Source organism: Hemiscyllium ocellatum, chromosome 21, assembly GCF_020745735.1.
Source record: "Hemiscyllium ocellatum isolate sHemOce1 chromosome 21, sHemOce1.pat.X.cur, whole genome shotgun sequence".
Lineage (NCBI taxonomy): Eukaryota > Metazoa > Chordata > Chondrichthyes > Orectolobiformes > Hemiscylliidae > Hemiscyllium > Hemiscyllium ocellatum.
Window position 1 is genome coordinate 45949129 of NC_083421.1, and position 18708 is coordinate 45967836.

Sequence of the window (18708 nt, forward strand, 5' to 3'; positions counted from 1 at the left end):
TAGTCTTTGAGGTCCTGAAGATTAAACAATGGAATATGGGGGGAGAAGGGAGTTGGAAAGTGGATTATTTCAATCTTGGCCTTCAAATCGCAATCTGGTGCTGCTGGTATTTGATATCTTTCCAGGGACCCCACACGTATGAGATTATTTTTAATCTTTGTTATATTCGTGTATTGTTGCGCGAAAGCAGGAGTGACACGAAATTACACATCGATCTTCCCTGTTTGGAGAAGGTCAGCGTTTGTTCAAGTATTCCCAGAGTGCTCCTTTTAAACCTAAAGAACATGAACAGGCTGATGTGAAAGTTTATAAAACAGGCATAAGTATCTAACGTTTAATCTGCTCTTCTTTGATAAGAAAGGCGCGAGGTTAAATCGATCACGAAAGCATGCAAACTAATAAAAGATAAGAAATTAAAATTGGAATAGCAATGAATGTTTCGTGATTATACTGACTTGGCGTATCGGTGCATAATAGCAGTTTGGCGCATGGTAAGAACCTGGAAACATTGATTGTGATCTGTGAGAAAGACAGTGTAGACCTTCAAAAGGACATGGTTGAGAGTGAGTTGCTGGAAAGGCACAGAAGGGGCTCGTTCCTGATGAAGACTCCGGCCCGTAACGTCGATTTTCCTACTTCTCGGATGCTGCCTGACCTGCTGTGCTTTTCCAGTAACACACTCTGAACTCTGATCTCCAGCATGTGTAGACCTCACTGTCTCCTTCAAAAGGACATGGGCAGCGTGGTGGACTTGGCAGATAAGTGGCAGAAAATCAGACGATACGAAATAAAGGATATAGTTCTAAAGAATGCGCGACTCGAGAGACACCTGAGTGTGCATAAATCAGATTGAGAGAGTGGTTGTTAAAGCATACAGTATCCTACATTTTATTGTTTGGAAGGATAAAATCCAAATTATGTTAAACTTATATAAACATTGGTTTGGCTTCAATTACAGTACAGTACATTACATCCAGTTCTGTGTATTACACTCTAGAGAAGATGTGAAGGTAGAGAGAACGTAGAAAAGATTCATGAGAATAATTCCCAAGTTGAGGAACTCCAGTTATTTAAATAGATTAGTGCTGTGATAATTGTTTTGCTTGGAGGCTCGGAGGAGCTTCGTTAGATGCTATCAAAATCACGAGGGGTCTAAACAGAGTGGAGACTGGCGAAACTGGCCACTTGTGTGGAAGGTTGGAGAATAAGAAGCCATTGCTTTTGAGAAATTGGCAAAAATAGCAATGGTGATATATAAAAAAACAAAAGTTTTCGATTGGTCCCATTGAGTGGTTAGGATATGAAATGCACTGGCTGAGAGTACAGTGAAGGCAGGTTTAATAAAGGCATTCAAAAGAAAGAATGTGCAGAATTAGAGGGAGGATGCAAGAGAATGTCATGAAGTAAGTTGCGAATTTTGAGAGCCACTACAACATGATGGTTTGAATGGCCTTCTGTGAAACCGGAGTGAATAATATAGTGGTTGTCCGTCAACTGATATCAGAGTGAGACTTTGTGTGTTCATTTTTTAACTCCATCCCAAGAATTGGTAAGAAATCTTGAATGAATGAGAAAACAGATTCAAAATTTCAGACAGCTGTTGACAGGTAGTTTGCAACATGTACATGCATCAATCGAAGTCATAATGCCAATGTCAGATTTTGTAAAGATGTGGAGATGTCAGTGTTGGACTGGGATGGACAAAATTGGAAGTCATGTGACACCTTGTTTTAAGTCCAGCATTCCTGATGAAGGGCTTGTGCCCGAAACATCGATTCTCCTGCTCTTCGGATGCTGCCTGACCTGCTGTGCTTTTCCAGTGCCACTCTTTAGGACTCTGATCTCCAGCATCTGCAGTCTTTGCTTTCTCCTGTAAGTCATGCAGGTTTATTCAAAATCACAAGCTTTCAGAGCACTGCTCTTTTGTCAGGTAAAGTCTGACAAAGTTTTCACCTGACAAAGGAGCAGTGCTCTGAAAGCTTGTGATTTTACTAAATCTGTTGGACTATAACCTGGTGCCATGTGACTTCAGATTTTATAAAAGTGATAAATTACTTTATGGTCACATTGAGACTATAATATGCTGTGCTGTAGTTTGATTTCATGTTAATATTATTTAATGCAAGTAATTTTTACACATTGATAATGTAAAAGTTTAAGTATTCAATATCTGACAGTTTTATTCCAGATTTCTCAAAAGGCTATGGGATTGCTGACTGTCTTGGAGCCAGGGGAAAGACCCCAAATAGCAACATGGTAGGCTCTCAAAGCATGTGTATATTTAATCTGACTATATTGACGGGAATTGCAACTGTAAACTGGCACCTGTAAAACAGGGATAATGTCCCTACCTCACTTTTTTTTGTTTTATTAATTCACATGGTCATCACTAGCCAGGCCAGCATTTGTTTCCCCTCCCTATTATTATTGGTCTGGAGTCACGTGTAGGCCAGTCCAGGTAAGGATGGCAGGGAACCAGGTAGGTTTTTTTCCCAGAAATTGAGGGGTTTCGTAATCATCATTAGATTCCTAATTCCAGATTTTTTATTGGAATTAAATTCCATAATTGCTATGGTGGAATTCAAACTTAGATACCCAGAAAATTAGCTGTCTCATGGATTAACAGTCTAATGGGGACACACAGTGGTTTACTGGTGCTTTCTTCTGCTGTTACAACTATACATGAATTACAAGTTTTAGGAAGATGATATATAAATCTGTACAGTACTACTTGCCATTTCACTTAAAAAAGACACTAGAGAACATGCAAAAATATTTATGGAATTAAAAGCAGAAAATCCGTTTTCACAGGAGTTCTGTATAGCTTCTTGTTGAAACTCATGCTGTTTATGATGTATGTTATGATTTGAATTTAAATGTAAGGGTAAGATCAAGAATTTCACATATGGAACAGAAATTAGTATGGTGGTAAATAGTGTAAAGGGTAACCATAACTCTGTGAAGTCATCAAAAGACTAGTTAACTGGGCAGAACAATGTAAGTTGGAATTCAATCTAGTATACTGTAGGTAATGCACTTGGAGAGGGATTTCAAGGCAAGGAATTACACTAAATGTATTGAGGTAAGCAACGGAGGAAATTGCTGGAATGTGGTACGAAATCTTTGTATCCTCTTTAGTTACAGATGAGGTCCCAGAGGACTGGAGAATAGTCAATGTTGTTATTTTATTTAAGAAAGGAATCAGGAATAATCCAGGAATTTACAGTCTGGTAACAGGCTTGGTTGTAGACGACAGAGAATAGTAGTGGAAAGATCTGTGACCAGTGGTGTTCCATAGGGATCAGTCCTGGGATCCCTGTTGTTTGTAATATGTATAAATGATTTGAAAGAGAATGTAGATGCTCTGATTAGTAAGTTTGTGGATGACACAATGGTTGGGGGAGCTGCAGATAGTGAGAAAGACTGCCAGATTATATAGATTGGCTGGAGACTGGTTGGAGAAATGTCCAGATTAAATTCCATCTGCCAAAATGTGAGGTGATGCATTTTGGAATGTGTAATGTAAGAAGGAAGTATACAGTAAATGGCAGATCCTTTAACATTAATATACAGAGGGATCTAGGCTTACAGGTCCACAGTTTCCTGGAAGTGGAAATGCACCTGGATAAGGTAGCCAAGAAGGCATATGGGAATGCTTGCTTTCATCACCCAGGGCGTAGAGCATACAAATTGGCAAGTCGTGTTGCAGCCGTAAAGAACTGGAGTAAGGCCACATTTGGAATATAACATAGAGTTCTAGTCACTGCGCTACCATAAGGTTTTTAGATTCCCTACAGTGTGGAAACGGGCCCTTCGGCCCAACAAGTCCACACCGACCCTCCAAAGAGTAACCCACCTACACTCATTTCCCTCTGACTAATGCACCTAAAACTATGGGCAATTTAGCATGGCCAGTTCACCTGACCTGCACATCTTTGGACTGTGGGGGGAAACTGGAGCACCCGGAGAAAACCCACGCAGACACAGGGAGAATGTGCAAATTCCACACAAACAGTCGCCGAAGCTGGAATTGAACCTGTTGTGGAGGCTTTGGAGAGGGTACAGAAAAGGTTTACCAGGATGTTGCCTAGTTTGGAGGTATTAGCTATGAGGAGAGATTGAAATAAGTCAGTTGTTTTGATTTGAACCACGGAGGCTGAGCGGCAACCTGATTAGGCTTACAAAATTATAAGAGGCATGGATAGTTGGAGTCTTTTACCCAGGGGAGAAATGTCAATTATTAGTGGACATAAGTTTATGATAAAAGGAGGAAAGTTTAAAAGGGATGTGAGGGGCAAGTTTTTTGCATAGAAGGTGGTAAGTGACTGGAATGCACTGCCAGAAAAGGTAGTAGAAGCAGATACAATAGCCATGTTTAAGAAGCATCTTGACAGATACATGATAAGCAGGGAATAAATGGATGTGGACTGAGATAAAAGATGTTTAGATTAGAAGGGTATGTGTTGACAGGCTTGATGGGCTGAAGGGCATGTACCTGTGCTGTAATCTGGGAAGCTACAGCTCATCTAAGGCAGAGATTCAACATCACATCCAATCTGCGAGTACCGCCATTGGATACCCAAGGATGACAGTCTTCGACAACTGTGACATTCATGCTGATGGCAAGATCCTGTGTATAAGGCAGTCATCCTTCTATATAGTTCCGAAACTTGTACAAAATATAAATGCCACTTCAAGGCCCTAAGATTGCATCAAAGTCAGCTCGAATTGAAACATTAGCTTGCTTTCTCTCCATGGATGCTGCCTGACTCACTATGATCGTCAGCACTTTTTTTGTTTTCAGTACAGATTCCAGCATCTGTGGTAATTTGCTCCAACAGTGTTTGAGAAGGATTCTCCACTTCAGCTAGGCTAACTGATTTGGAGAAGGCTCCTTTATGGAGGGAGACAATTCTTTGATGTACACAGGTGAAGTGGTGCTTTCAAACAGTTTTATCAATGTCAATGTTCAGTTATTCAGTCAGTCTGAAGATTTCAACATACATATTCCTGAAGGAAAGTTTTCTGCTTTATTGGAAATAACATGGCTGGAGAAAATCAAAGGGCTGAAATAAATCGTTTGTCAGATTGATCTGCCAGAAACTGATCTACCAGAATTTTTAAAGAAACATGCCAGTATTTTCATTAGGGATCTGGGAAGCATGGAAAAGATCTGTCAGATTAAAAATCAAGGACGAGAATCAAGCAAAATGTTGCGAGGCTAAATCTTTTCCCTGTTACAATCAGATGAAAGGTTGAGGCTGAATTAGAGATATTAGTCAAGATGGGAGTCCTTGAACAAGCCCTTCGGCCTAACAAGTCCACACTAAATCTCCAAAGAGTAACCCCCCAGACCTATTCCCCTACCTTATATTTACCCCTAACTAATGAACCTAAACAACATCCCTGAACACTATGGGCAATTTAGCATGGCCAAATCACGCCCATAGCTCACACTTCAATCAGAAGTCACGCTGGCTTTCAGGAAGGATTTCCTCAGAGACTGAGAGAAGATGACAAGCAAGGATTTGGGTGATCTTTCTAGCAATGGAGAATAAGGAGATTCCTTGGTAGCTCCTACAGCCTACTTTTCTCCTTTCATGAAGTTAATGGTGTGGTGGTTGGGATCGGTTGGGGTTTTTTCTTTGTCCCAGATTTTCAGAACAGTTAATGGAGATGAAGGATAAGCTCTGCTCCTCCAAGTCTGAACATCTTTTCTGGAATCCTGCCACTGCTGTGGCTCTTCTGTTATCCATGTATCTAATGACAGCTTCAACTTCAACATACTAGGTCGGAGTCCAAGACTGTGTGGAGGAAGTTGGGGATTTCCTCATACACATGCTCGTTGACAATTGCACCAAGGTTTCAGAGTTCTGTGGAGTGTTCCCTCCTTTGAAGGCTGATGTTATCTCTGTGTTTCAAAAAGGTTCCATCCTTATTCTGTATTAGTTTGAGACCAAGGATATTTGGTCCATATATTACCTTGAAGGCACTGAAGAAAATCTGAGTGGTGTGCTTGTCAGCAAGGAGTTACAGCTCCTTAGCTTTCTTAGTCCACCATTCTTTCTTGATTTCTCTAGATCTTCTTTGTTGAAGTCTGCTTTTGCTGTTTGATGACATCTCCTTTTGACTTGTGATATTATTTTGCCAGACAGAGTGCTAAATGCCTTCCTAACCAATCTGTGTACCTGTCCCATTCTAGTGGCAAGGAAATCCATGTTGATAAGGTCTGAGGGGAGAAGCCAGATGAACCACAGTGCGAGACAAGTCCTTGGTGGTGACTCAGACAGAAGATACTCATGTGATTTCAACTGTTGCAACCATACATGAAGGTTGCAACAGAGTGAGAGCCTCCAGTCGGTGAGGTTTCCTTGCCACTGGAACTAATCTGGTACCTGACATCAGTAAGAATGGAGGAAGGGTGACTAGATTTAGAGAAATGTTCTGTGGTCTAGTCAAAGAGAATTTGTGGTCTTGTCTGATGTAGCCATGTATCAAAGCTTGGAGAATGCCAATTAACATGGGGGGTTTAAATGTTTTGTAACAGTCAATAATAAAGACAGCAGAAACTCCAAACTCTAGTTGAGTAGTTTCAAAATGCTTAATCTTCCATTAAATTAAATTGAAGTATGATGTCACTGTTCAGTCCAACTTTTGAAAGTTATTGAACTGCTGCAAACGTTGTTTTCTATTTGTCAGTGTTTTTTGAAGGGAGAGAGATACTTTTTGCTCAATATTTAAAGAAAGCTAAAATTGCTGTTTTATCTCAAAGATTTGACGTATTTAAGATAAATATAGCACACCCATATGAAACACAACATTTCCTCCATAATAATCTATAATTGTACCTACAATTGGCCTTGCGTTTTGAATATTATAAAGAAGCAGTTGATTTGAGCTGTGGTTGGATTGCAACCAACCACGGTAAGAAATGATCATTTACTGGAGATTGTATCCCACTGTGAATAAATGTGTAAGTTTATGCAGAATTTATTGTAGCAAGTGCAGTGATTGTAACAAGATCAGCTAACTGGACCTGATTTGAGGGAGGAGTGGGCTGTTAATCTGGTCTGAGCGGGGAGCCTGGCTAACGTAACAAAGGGGAATGTCAGAGATGCTGACACGTTGATAGCTGATTCTGAATGAGGCAGTGCTAAAGTAAATAATTAATAAATACTCTGCTCATGTGTAAATAAAGGGTGACTTGTTAACAGATAATGGCCTCTGTGGAGTTATTTCAGGGAGTGAAGTACAGTCCTGAGGAAACTCATTCGCAACAGTAGGCTTTGCTTACATCACGCATTTGTTTGGGAAGCTTGACTCATTTGACCCTGCATTGAGATGTAGAACGAATCTGTTTTTTTTCTAAGCAAATGCCATGTAGCAGACAAAAAGCAATAAGCAGTTCACTTGACAGCCTGTGGAACTGCAGCTTTTTCAGTTATTAGGAGCCTAATTTTCTGATGCGCGAAGTACGAAAACATTCAAGAATTGACATAGTTAAGAAATATTACAACCCCAAGCCACCGCTAATTCTGAGATGTAATCATTTTTACTTGGCAATTGGAGAACCAGGGGTATCTGTAGAAGGATTATTGACGAGGTTAAGACTGCTGGCAGAAGACTGTGACTTTGCTTTAATCCTTAAAATGCTTGGAAACCATCTGAGTTATGTGGGACTAATGATGTAACTATGCAAAAATGGCTATTAGCTGAAGCCCAACTGGACTTCAATCAGGCACTACAACTGGCTTTATCATTGGAAAATGTGACAAGTGGAGCATATGAATTGCAGGGTATTTCAATGGAAGTGGACACCTTCATCAATCTGACTGAGTTTGGGAACACCACTGATTACAAGCAATTGCATTGCCTCACTCAGGACATATCCTAATCAGAGAAACTCTAAGTCGGCCCACAGCAAAACCTCAAGACAAGTCAAGCCTCGGCCAAAATCATTTAAAACTTTCTTCGGAATCATGACCAGCCAGCCATAGTTGCTGCCAGTAAGCGGCCTCCAGACAGCAAAACAGTCCTACTAAATCTAATTTAAGTGAAATAACTCATAAGCTGGTGTCCAGGAGAGGTCATACCCTGGAAAGTCCATTTACATCTGGTTCAGAGCAGTTAAATTGCTTAGCAACATACAAATCAGGACCAGTCAAGATAAACACATGGCTCAATGATTATCTGGTTCTGATAGAGATTGATTCAGGTGCAGCTGTACCAGGCGAACAAAAAATGCTCTGGACACCAGCTGTCAAGTTTGTGTAAGACCTCAGCCAGGCTGAGAACCTATAGCTGGGCACCTTTGCAGGTTAAGAGTACAATTTTGTTTCTGGATTCCTATGAAAAGCATTTGGTTTAGTTCCCAGTGACTGAAGTAAAAGGTTAGAGCCTAAACTTGATGGGATGAAATTGATTGCAAGAGATTCACTTAGCTTGGTTCAACATTTTTCTATTAGAAATGGCTGCCTCAGTGACATCTTCCAGGAAGATCTGAGACTATCAGAGGAGCTAAGGCCACCTTGCATGTTGACCACAAAGCAATTTCATAATTTTGCAAGGCCCATCCAGTGCCATTTGCCTTACAGGCAAAGCTAGAGACAGAAATCAGAAGGCTGGAAAATTAAGGAATCATCAAACCAGTCCACTTTGTATAGTTGGAAGCATCAGTTCTCCCGATTTGCATTTGTGAGGATTTTAAACAAACGGTAAACTGCTTTTCTCAGCTGGCTAAATTCCCATACCCTCACATAGAGGATGTAGACACAAGCTGGCAGGAGGGCTGTTCTTCACACAGATGGACATGAGCCTTGCTTACTTGTGAGGATTCCCAGAAGTATGCTACAGTTAATACCCATAAGGGTCTGTATGAATAATCAAGACTACCATTTGGGGTATCATTGGTCTGTTTAATTTTTTAGGGATTGATTGAGAACAATGTGTAAGGTCTGCCTCCGGTCACCATTTACCTAGATGATGCACTAATAACAGGGAAAACTAGTAAGAAACACAGGGAATGTGAATATCATCCTAAGGGGATCTTTCCAGGGCGTATGCCATTTCTCCCTGGCAGGAAAATGTGTGTTCCAGGCACTTCAAGTGACCTACAGTGCTAATAAGACACTAGTTGGAAGATAAAGTGAGGGTGATTAAAAGTGTCTTGACTTGTATGTCTGTCCAAGAGCTAAGATCATTTCTTGGGCTAGTAAATTATTATGGACAGTTCATACTTAACCTGGCTTCCATCCTGGCACCTTTTACATCAACTAAAAAGGGTTACCCTTGGAAATAGTTGTATAGACAAACCCTAGCTGTCAGTGAAATAAAGAAACAACTATCATTCTCTTAGGTGTTGGCACACTATGATCTCAAGAAAGATTTGGCATTGACATGTGATGCTTCCCCATATGGCATTAGAATGGTATTAGCTCGTAGATGGCCCAGTGGAGAGGAATGACCAATAGCATATGCATCAAGGATTTTGGCTAATGCAAAACATAAATATGCCTAGATTGAGAAAGAAGGATAGGCAGTCATATTTTGAGTAAGGAAGTTCCACCAATACAGTTATGGATGAAAATTTGTGACAGGCGCACACCACAAACCCCCTACTTGGTCTGCTCTAAGAGGACAACTCATAACTTTAGGCCACATTCAGCAGTGGGCTTTAATACTAAGCATTTATAGTTACAAGTTAGAACACAATCCAGGGCATCAAGTAGCTAATGTGGATGCAATTAGCTGCCTCCCTTTAACACATACATCACCAACTGAATATCCAATGGAAGAGTCTGTAATGATACTAAATTTCCTGAACACGTTCCCAGTCACAGCTGACAGTATCAGACGTTAGATGCAGAAAGATCCAGTCTTTCCAAAACTAATGGGGGGATCCAAAAAGCCATCACAACTAGAATTGAAGCCTTTTTGAAGCTGGAGAGCCCAGCTCAAGGCAGAGTGTGGCATATTGTTGTAGCGAGCCAGAGTGATTGCCCCAAGCAAAGGTCACTGTCAAATACTGGCTGAACTCCACCAGGGCAATCCAGGGGTCTCCAAAGTGAAGATGGTTGTGAGAAGTTATGTCCGGCCTGAATACAGACATGGCCATGTTGGTGGGATAATGCCTGGAGTGCCAACAGGGACAAGTGTTACTGCCAGCACCTTCTCCACATCATGGGAATGGCTGGGTGAACCAGCAAATGGTTAAACGGCAACTATTGCAGGTCCTTTGCAGGTTCAGTGTTCTTAGACATTGTAGATACCCATGCAAAGAGGTTGGTTGTATATGGAGTCTGTTCATAAACATGGGGATGATAGAAAAACTGCACATCTTTTACAATACATGAACTCCTGGAAGTCTTGGTCATAAATAACAGACCATAATTGCCAGCAAGGAATTTGGGTATTCTAAAGTCTATGGGATTCAACAAAAAAGGACAGCTCTGTACTACCCAGCATCCAATGGACTGACAGAAAGAGCAGTCCAAACAGACTGCTGCTTCACTAGATACCAAGCTGTCACAGTTCGTATTTGACTGCAGGCCCACACCACATGTAATTACAAGGATAGAATTAGCAGGATTACTAATGGGGAGAAGACTTTGCACCAGGTTAACTCTGACCTTCCAGGACCTGGGAGTCGAAGGTGAAACAGCATCAGGAACACCAGTGCCAGACACCAGACTCCACCAAATGAGAGACCCAGTTTGGTACAGAGGACAAGGTTTGGTGTAAGAGTAATGGAACTGGCCCCATGTGAGTAAGAGTTCTGGTTGACGTGAGGTCAGGACCAGTGATATGTAAAGTTTGGTCAGGCGCAGTGGTCTTGAACAAGCAGGTGGACTATATGAAAGCTGCAAATTCATAATGAGTGTTAAGTACCCACACAACAACCTCAAAATAAAGCTTTGACAAAGGGTCAGTTAGACTCAAAACATTAGCTCTTTTCTCTCCTTACAGATGCTGCCAGACCTCCTGAGATTTTCCAGCATTTTCTCTTTTGGTTTCAAAATAACAAGCATTGTCAAATCCACAGAATCCGAAACGGACGTGATGGATGTAGCTGCTTTGAAACCTTTTGCCATTGGAAGAAAACAGGGAAATTGTGCTGAGGTACTCCTGCCGCAAGAGGCAAGTTCCTGTGCGTTACCTTCTGCCTGTATTGGACACCATGTTAGAGGACCCTGAAATGTTGCTAAAATGTCCAAGGAGGGCTCCAAGAAAAAGGACCGGCATATGTCCTCAGACTCAGAGGGTGGGATGTAGTAATTGTGACGAGGGCAGCCAACAGGACATCTTGGAGTATGTGTTCCCTGATTGAGGCTGTTAATCTGGTCTAGTCGGGTTGTCTTGGCTGATATCTAGAAAGGGAATGTCAGAGATGCTGACACTCTGGTAGCTGACTCTGAATGAGACAGGACTAAAGTCAAGACTATTCATTTAAATAAAGGGTGAGTTAGTGTTGGATATCAGCCTCTGTGGAGTTATTTCAGCATGGACTAAAGGGTAGTTCCCTCTGTCCCATGACTCGTTAGCAGTTTCCTGTGCCAATTTCCCTGTCCTTCCTTTCACTATATCTCATAGGGCTACTGTTCCATGGGTGCCAGTCATCGTATAGTTCCACACCTTAATTTCTGTTGTTCATGAATGAGTCTTTGTGTCCTGAATCACAAAGGTTACCAGATGTAAGAACAATTCTTTCCTCACTTGGAATTCACCCAGAGGTCCACTTCTATAGGATTTGCTGGATTCATGTCAAGTGGGAGAACATCAAAAATTTTAATCCAGGGTCCTATTACAAATGTGTATTTTTGTAGAACAATTTCACTCAATTGATTGGGTGCTATCCTGTATGCTGCAAACTTTTGTTTATTCGGTGTTTCTCCAATGTGAATTGGCTTTAACTTGAATTAAGAATTTAGACCATTATTTAAAAGGAATGCAAACTTTCCATACCTGTATTGGGTATAACATAATTCTGGTCCCATTAATTTAAATGGTTAGGCTATTGCTTGATTTTCTTATAATGTGAGATTGCACGAGAATGGAACTATCATGTTATATCATCACTGACTGTAATATTATTGGATTTAGCATGGTTTTGTGGGGTACTATCAATTTGAGTTTGGTTTGAAGGAAATTAAAAACTCTTCTGCATCACAGATAGCATTTTAAATCTAAAGCTCTCGAGGATTATAAATCAGGAGGGACATGGATAAGTGAATAGCCACGGTCTTTTTCCCAGGGTGGGGGGGCGCGTCCAAAATTAGAGGGCATAGGTTTAAGGTGAGGAGGTAAGATTTGAAGGGAAGCTAAGGGCAACTTTTTCACACAGGGGGTGGGGCATGTTTGGAACAAGCTGCCAGAGGAAGTGGTGGAGGCTGATACAATTATAACATTTAGATTAGGTTAGATTACTTACAGTGTGGAAACAGGCCCTTCTGCCCAACAAGTCCACACCGACCCGCCAAAGCGCAACCCACCCATACCCCTACATTTGCCCCTTACCTAACACTACGGGTAATTTAGCATAGCCACTTCACCTGACCCGCACATCTTTGTGATGTGGGAGGAAACCGGAGCACCCAGAGGAAACCCACGCAGACACGGGGAGAACGTGCAAACTCCACACGGTCAGTCGCCTGAGGTGGGAATTGAACCCGGGTCTCTGGCGCTGTGAGGCAGCAGTGCTAACCACTGTGCCACCGTGCCACCCAACATTTAAAAGGCATCTAGGTGGATATATGAATAGGAAGGGTTTGAAGGGATATGGACCCAATACTGGCAAATGGAACTAGGTTAGATTGGAATTTCTGGTTGGCACTGATGAGTTTGACCAAAGGATCTGTTTCCATGTTGTACTCTATGATTAAAGTACCTTATATACTGAAATAATAGTTGATCTCGTGTAAAAGTCGAGTCCTTATTTTTGGCCAGAAAATCTGGAATTTTCCATATATCTCATGTAAAATTCAACCCAAGTTATTCACAAATAAGATAAGCATTTATGAGTCAGTGTGCCAGTCGACCCGCTCTACTGCAAGTCTTCCAGTTGCTGGTCCTCGTGCTCCGCTCCAGGTTTTCAGAATTATTGTAATTCATCATGTTTTTGTTCTTTATTCATTTAGAGGTCAGTTGGGCTTCTGCATGTGATATGGTATGAATTTTGACGGGCATGATTCTCAGCCCCTCAAAAGTAGTATCCATGTAATAGCATTAATTTAATTTAAAAAGTAGTCAATTTTACATACAATATGACATATGGTATGTTCAGATATTTAAATGTAAAATATTAACATTTAAAGATATATCAGTGAAAATATTTATAATATACATTTTTAAGGTAAACGTTTCTGAATGAGATGTCGCATCATTCCTACACCTTTTTGATATTAGGAACAAAACTTCTGAAAACTGAGCATGGCATTCCACTTATCCATGAATTCAATCCAAACATTTGGACATTTGGAGAAAACTCAAACACTTCTCAGTATAAATCACTACGCCCTACACAATACCCTTAAGCGAATATTTATATGTCAAACACTGGATTAGAATTCGCAACTTTCTGACCAAAGTTTGCATATATGACATCCGAATGTCCCACATACTGTAATTTAAAGGATATTGATATCCATACTAAAAAAGAACATATTAATTAAACTAAATTAATTTATGTTTTAACTTGGCAAAGGCATTAAATAATATTAGGCTGTAAAGAAATATTAAAACTTTTAAAATCATATAAGTTTTGATAAGTATTAATAATAACATAAATTATGCACTGATAATGACATCAAAAGAATTTTCATTTTTAACAATAATCAACCTAGAATATCATCAGGAACCCAGAAGTAATTTAAGTCCATCACAATATATTGAACATTGTTTTATTGTTACTAAATAAAAGCTAACTAAGTTGCATTTCATATCCAAGTTTAAAGCACAGACTTGAAAAATTACAATTGCATTTTGTGTTGATAGGCTTCCCAGGCTGTGACTTTTTGAATTTAAAATCATATATACATGAGGAGTGGGTTTCAGTGATAGTTTACCTTTTTTTCTACTTTGGATTCTTTGTTTCTTGAACCATCTTTTCCTTCTTGTGCAGTAGATTTCTTCTATTCTGCCATAGCTGCCATTTGAAGATTAAACTATTGATTTGACTTGTATTGCATTCACCTTTTATTTCCATTTTGATTTCTTATTTTCAATCCTTAAACACAATCAATTACTGAAAATAGTCCATATATCTTCAAGAGCTCAACACAACGTCCCAGGTGTGAGTGGGAAAAGTTCAATATTAAGTTGCTTATTATAAAGATGACCTTATTTTATTGGCCAGTAGTCAACAATCAAAATGATCAATGTAATCCCTACATTAATTTCCAAAGCAACATTTGACTAAAAACCTTTGACAGAAACAATAATAGCCAGATTTTATTTTTTGTCTGAAACAGTAATCTCATATCTTTTATTTTTTCCCTTGAGCCTAGATCACTATGAGTAGAGTTTCTTTCTGATAGCAATTCTCTTTCTAGTTTATAAATAGTTCATGAATGGGTGACTTGACCAAAAATTGTAGCACATTAATCGACCTTTGTTCTTCATTTTTTTTTGTCTGGCTTTAAGTTGAGTTGGTATTCCCAAAATCTGAGAATGCAATGGTTAATTCATCAGTATTATTCTTGCATTCACATGTTTCTGCTTATCATAGAACACAAGCCTGAAGGCACTAGATTTAACCAATTAATATTTTTAGTGAACCAATGAACTGAAGCTCGCTATATTACAACTCCAGTATACAAAAGGCACATACAAATGTGACAGAGCATTAGAAAAAGTTTACATGTCCATCCAGGACCTTTCTATCTTTGTGCCAATGTAGTCACCATCCAAGAAATTAATAACTGTTAAACCAACCTTTAAATAGCAAATACTACTGTTTACATTAGCAAGTCATTAAGAATCTCAAGCTAGAATATTGCAGTTGTCCCAACTGCAGTCTACGAAATCAGTAGAGAGTGGAAGTTAATACTTGGAATTTTCTAGTTTGTGTGATTTATCAAATTGTTGTGGTTATCAGCTGTGACTCAGTTTGAAGTTTATAGATTCAGGTAACTTTCCAGAGTCACCAGCACAAAATCTAAGCTGGTATTTGAAAATTGGAGTTGTTGTCTTTCAAATAATGTTTTAAACTTAGCTGGCATCCAATTTCTTGGATGAATGTAAAATAGTGTAACTAATACAGGTTATCTGTTCATCATTATATTGCTGTTTGAGGGAGTTTGACCATGAGATTTAGAAGCAGATTCCCTTCCTGTTAAAAATATGCCATTCTCAGCAATGCATATAGTTAATGACCCAGCCTTAATTGCCCTCTGCAGTAAAGAATTCCACAGACTGACTACACTCTGAAAGAAGAAGTTCCTCCACATCGCTGCCTTGCAAACTTTGTTTGCTGCAAAGCACTTTGGAAGATCTCAAGATTGTGAAACCTGCCACATAATTGCAAATTATTACTTCTATATACTTGCTGAGCTAATGAGGCATTTCAATATACATTACAATTGTGGATACTTGAATGGAAGATACTCTCTGAAACTCCTTTCACCTTCTCATGCAAATTTAAAACAATGTTTTTACTTCCCTTAACAGAAACTGAATACTTTTGGTGGAATACCTTGGTATTTTTTAACAAATTATTGTTGTACATTATTATCCATGTTCTTGTCTGTTTTCCGTACGCATTAATACCCTGATTCTGATTGTAATCTTAGGACAGGGACAAAACGGAGATGAGACACTCTCCACAAGGAACAAAAACCAAATGGTACAAAAGCAAAATATTGCTGGAAATCTTAAAAACAAAACAGAAAATGCTGGAAATATTCAGCAGTTTAGGCAACATTTGTGAAGAGAGAAGCAGTTAATGTTTTTGTTTATCAACCTGGTAATGAAAACTAGAGAAATGTTTAAAACATTTAACAGGGCTAAGGAGGTACAGACAGAAGGAAAGATGTGGGAAGGTCTGTGAGTGATTGGAGGACAGGTTAGACTAAGTTACAAAAGAGATGATGCAAAGCACTGATAATCTGATGACCATGTGTCATCACAAAGTCATAGCAATATGAGGATTAGCGGAAATCTTAAAAACTATATGCCTATTTGGTGCAACATCTATTGGCCAGCAAAGGAAAACATAACGGAAATTTCTGGTGGAAATGCATGAAATCAAGAATTCTCCAGTGTACAAATGTATACAACAGGATATTGGATACAAATATTTTCCGTACCAGTTCATAAAACTTACTTGACCAACCTTCTACTCCATTGCTTGATAAAGATAATATATCATTTTTACTTGTAGTGCCAAAGCTAGCAGTATTTGATTCACAGTTTAACAGGCCTTTTTCTCAACTTTTACCTATTACCCCTTCATCAGTTGTGTTCAGTCACTCCATTAATATAAGGGCAAACAAGTTGGAGAGCGTACTAATGAGGTTCGAGTTTGTGGTGTGGAAAAGCAGGTCAGGCAGTATCTGAGGAGCAGGACGTTTCGGGCATAAGCCCTTCATCAGCAATAAGGCTTGTGGGCCAGGGGCTGAGAGATAAATGGGAGATGGTTGAGGTTGGGGGAGGGTAGCTAAGAATGCGATAGGTAGATGAAGGTGAGGGGGAAGGTGATAGGCCAGAGAGGAGGGTGGAGCGGATAGATGGGAAAGGTGATAGACAGGTCAGGAGGGTGGTGCCAAGTTGGCGGCTTAGGACTGGGATAATGTGGGTTGAGGCAAAATGAGGAAACTGTTGAAATCCATATTGATCCCCTGTGATTACAGGGTCCCAAGGCAAATGTGAGGCATTCTTCCTCCAAGTGTCGGGTGGTAAGGGTTTGACGGTGGAGGAGGTCCAGGACCTGCATGTGCTTGGTCGAGTGGGAGGGGGAGTTGAAGTGTTCAGCCATGGGTTGTGGGGTTGGTTGGTGCGGGTGTCCCAAAGATTTTCTCTGAAATGATCCTGCAGTAGGCATCCTATCTCTCCGATGTAGAGGAGACTACATTGGGTGCAACGGATACAGTAGATGACATTGGAGGTACAGGTAAATTTCTGTCTGATGTGGAAGGATCATTTTGGACCTTGAACGGACGTGAGGGGAGTGGTGTGGGTGTAGGTTCTGCACTTCAGCGGAGGAATTGGGAATAGGGGATGGCGTTTTTGGTGATAGGATGAGAAGAGGTGTAGTCTAGGTAGCTGTGGGAGACAGTGAGCTTGTAGCTGATGTCTGTGGTTAGTTGGTTGCTGGAGATGGAGAGGTCTAGGAAGGGGAGGGAGAAGTCAAAGATGGTCCAGGTGAATTTGAAGTCTGGGTGAATGGTGTTGGTGGGCAGAGGACAGGTGGGAATAGGGGATGGTGTTTTTGAAGGCAGTAAGATGGGAGGGAGGTGTAGAAGGTAGCTGTTTTGCAGGCGGTAGGTTGGGAGGAGTTGTAGTCTAGAAACATACAAATGAGTCTCCCATTTACAATCCAGTACATGAGTGATCCATGTGAAGAGTGTCGCTTTTTTTGGTGACTTGTATCTGACTTGGTCACCTTGGAGAATGATTTTGCGGTATTCACCAATAGACTTGGACCCTTCTGTAACTTTTAGACACAGGAGGACACCAAATGTATCTTGATGAAAGTAACCAAATAGTGATTTAACCTTATTGTTGAACATGTTAGTTTGGGCCATATATATTTATGGCAATACAATTGGGTGACCCAGTACATGCTTTTTTTTCTTTTCAAAGTAGACCTAACCTCAAATACTATAGAATAACCTAAACTGGAGAGAAAGTAAAATGACAGCAATCTGTTAGTGAAAATATTCTGCAGTAAATTTCTCAATAAATGATGGTCTCTATATGATATAGTACTTAACAGAGAACAGGAAGTTAATATTGACATTCTTAAAAGAGAACAGATTAGACGGCTTAAAGACTATGGCCTGTTTGTCACTGAGTGAGTTTGAATTTATTGGCGAAACATACAGCAATATTTGAGATTGTTTATTTTCTCCCACATTTCCCCCTCTCCCCAATTTTTTAGGTATACTCTTGTACCAAGAGGGGAGAGTCCAGATGTTCGAGTTGGTCATACTCTCACATTTGTACCAGATACCTCTGAGGAAGGGAAGGTCATTATAGTTGGAGGAGCAAATCCTAATGGAAGTTTTTCTGATGCCCATGTATTAGATCTGGGTAACAATATTGTTTTTTTTTAATTTTTTGTTATGCTTGTAACTGTTAACATTTGGTTGATTTGAAATTTAAATTTTATTAATGTGAAATTCCAGAATTAACTTTGCTGAAGTTGTTTTTCCTTCCCTCTCCATGCAACAGAGCCTGTGTAATAGTTGGTAGTACCATTTCATATTAGCTCAGAACAAACCTTGCATTATGATTTCACAGTGTCAGCTATGTTTTCTTTTATTCCTTGATATCTCCTTGTTGCTTGCTTTAATAAATTCATGAGGTTAAATACTTATATTGGATTTAAAATACCAACAATCCTGCTCTGCGATTTCACAATGACTCTAAAATGAAATACAATTTTAACTTCCCTTCAGGGAGAATCCAAGACATAACACTGAGTGACACAGTAATAAGGTTCCAAATATGACTCTAGAAGGTCTGGGACTGAAAACCAAGGCCACTGGATAA

The 18708-nt window shown here is 39.9% G+C and overlaps 1 protein-coding gene across 3 annotated transcripts in view; it reads left to right on the plus strand.

The window, feature by feature from the left end:
• The window catches only part of rabepk (Rab9 effector protein with kelch motifs), a 28097-nt gene that overhangs the window by 177 nt on the left and 9212 nt on the right, over window positions 1-18708 (plus strand). Inside the window, exons 1-3 of one of the 3 annotated variants that reach the window (XM_060841409.1) lie at window positions 108-136; window positions 2189-2256; window positions 18095-18246. In XM_060841409.1, the coding sequence (XP_060697392.1) occupies window positions 2204-2256; window positions 18095-18246 (205 nt within the window). In that variant the 5' untranslated portion in view covers window positions 108-136; window positions 2189-2203. Of the gene's footprint in view, window positions 1-107; window positions 137-2177; window positions 2257-18094; window positions 18247-18708 lie in introns of those variants that run through there. The other 2 variants (XM_060841410.1, XM_060841408.1) reach the window with 2 other exon arrangements.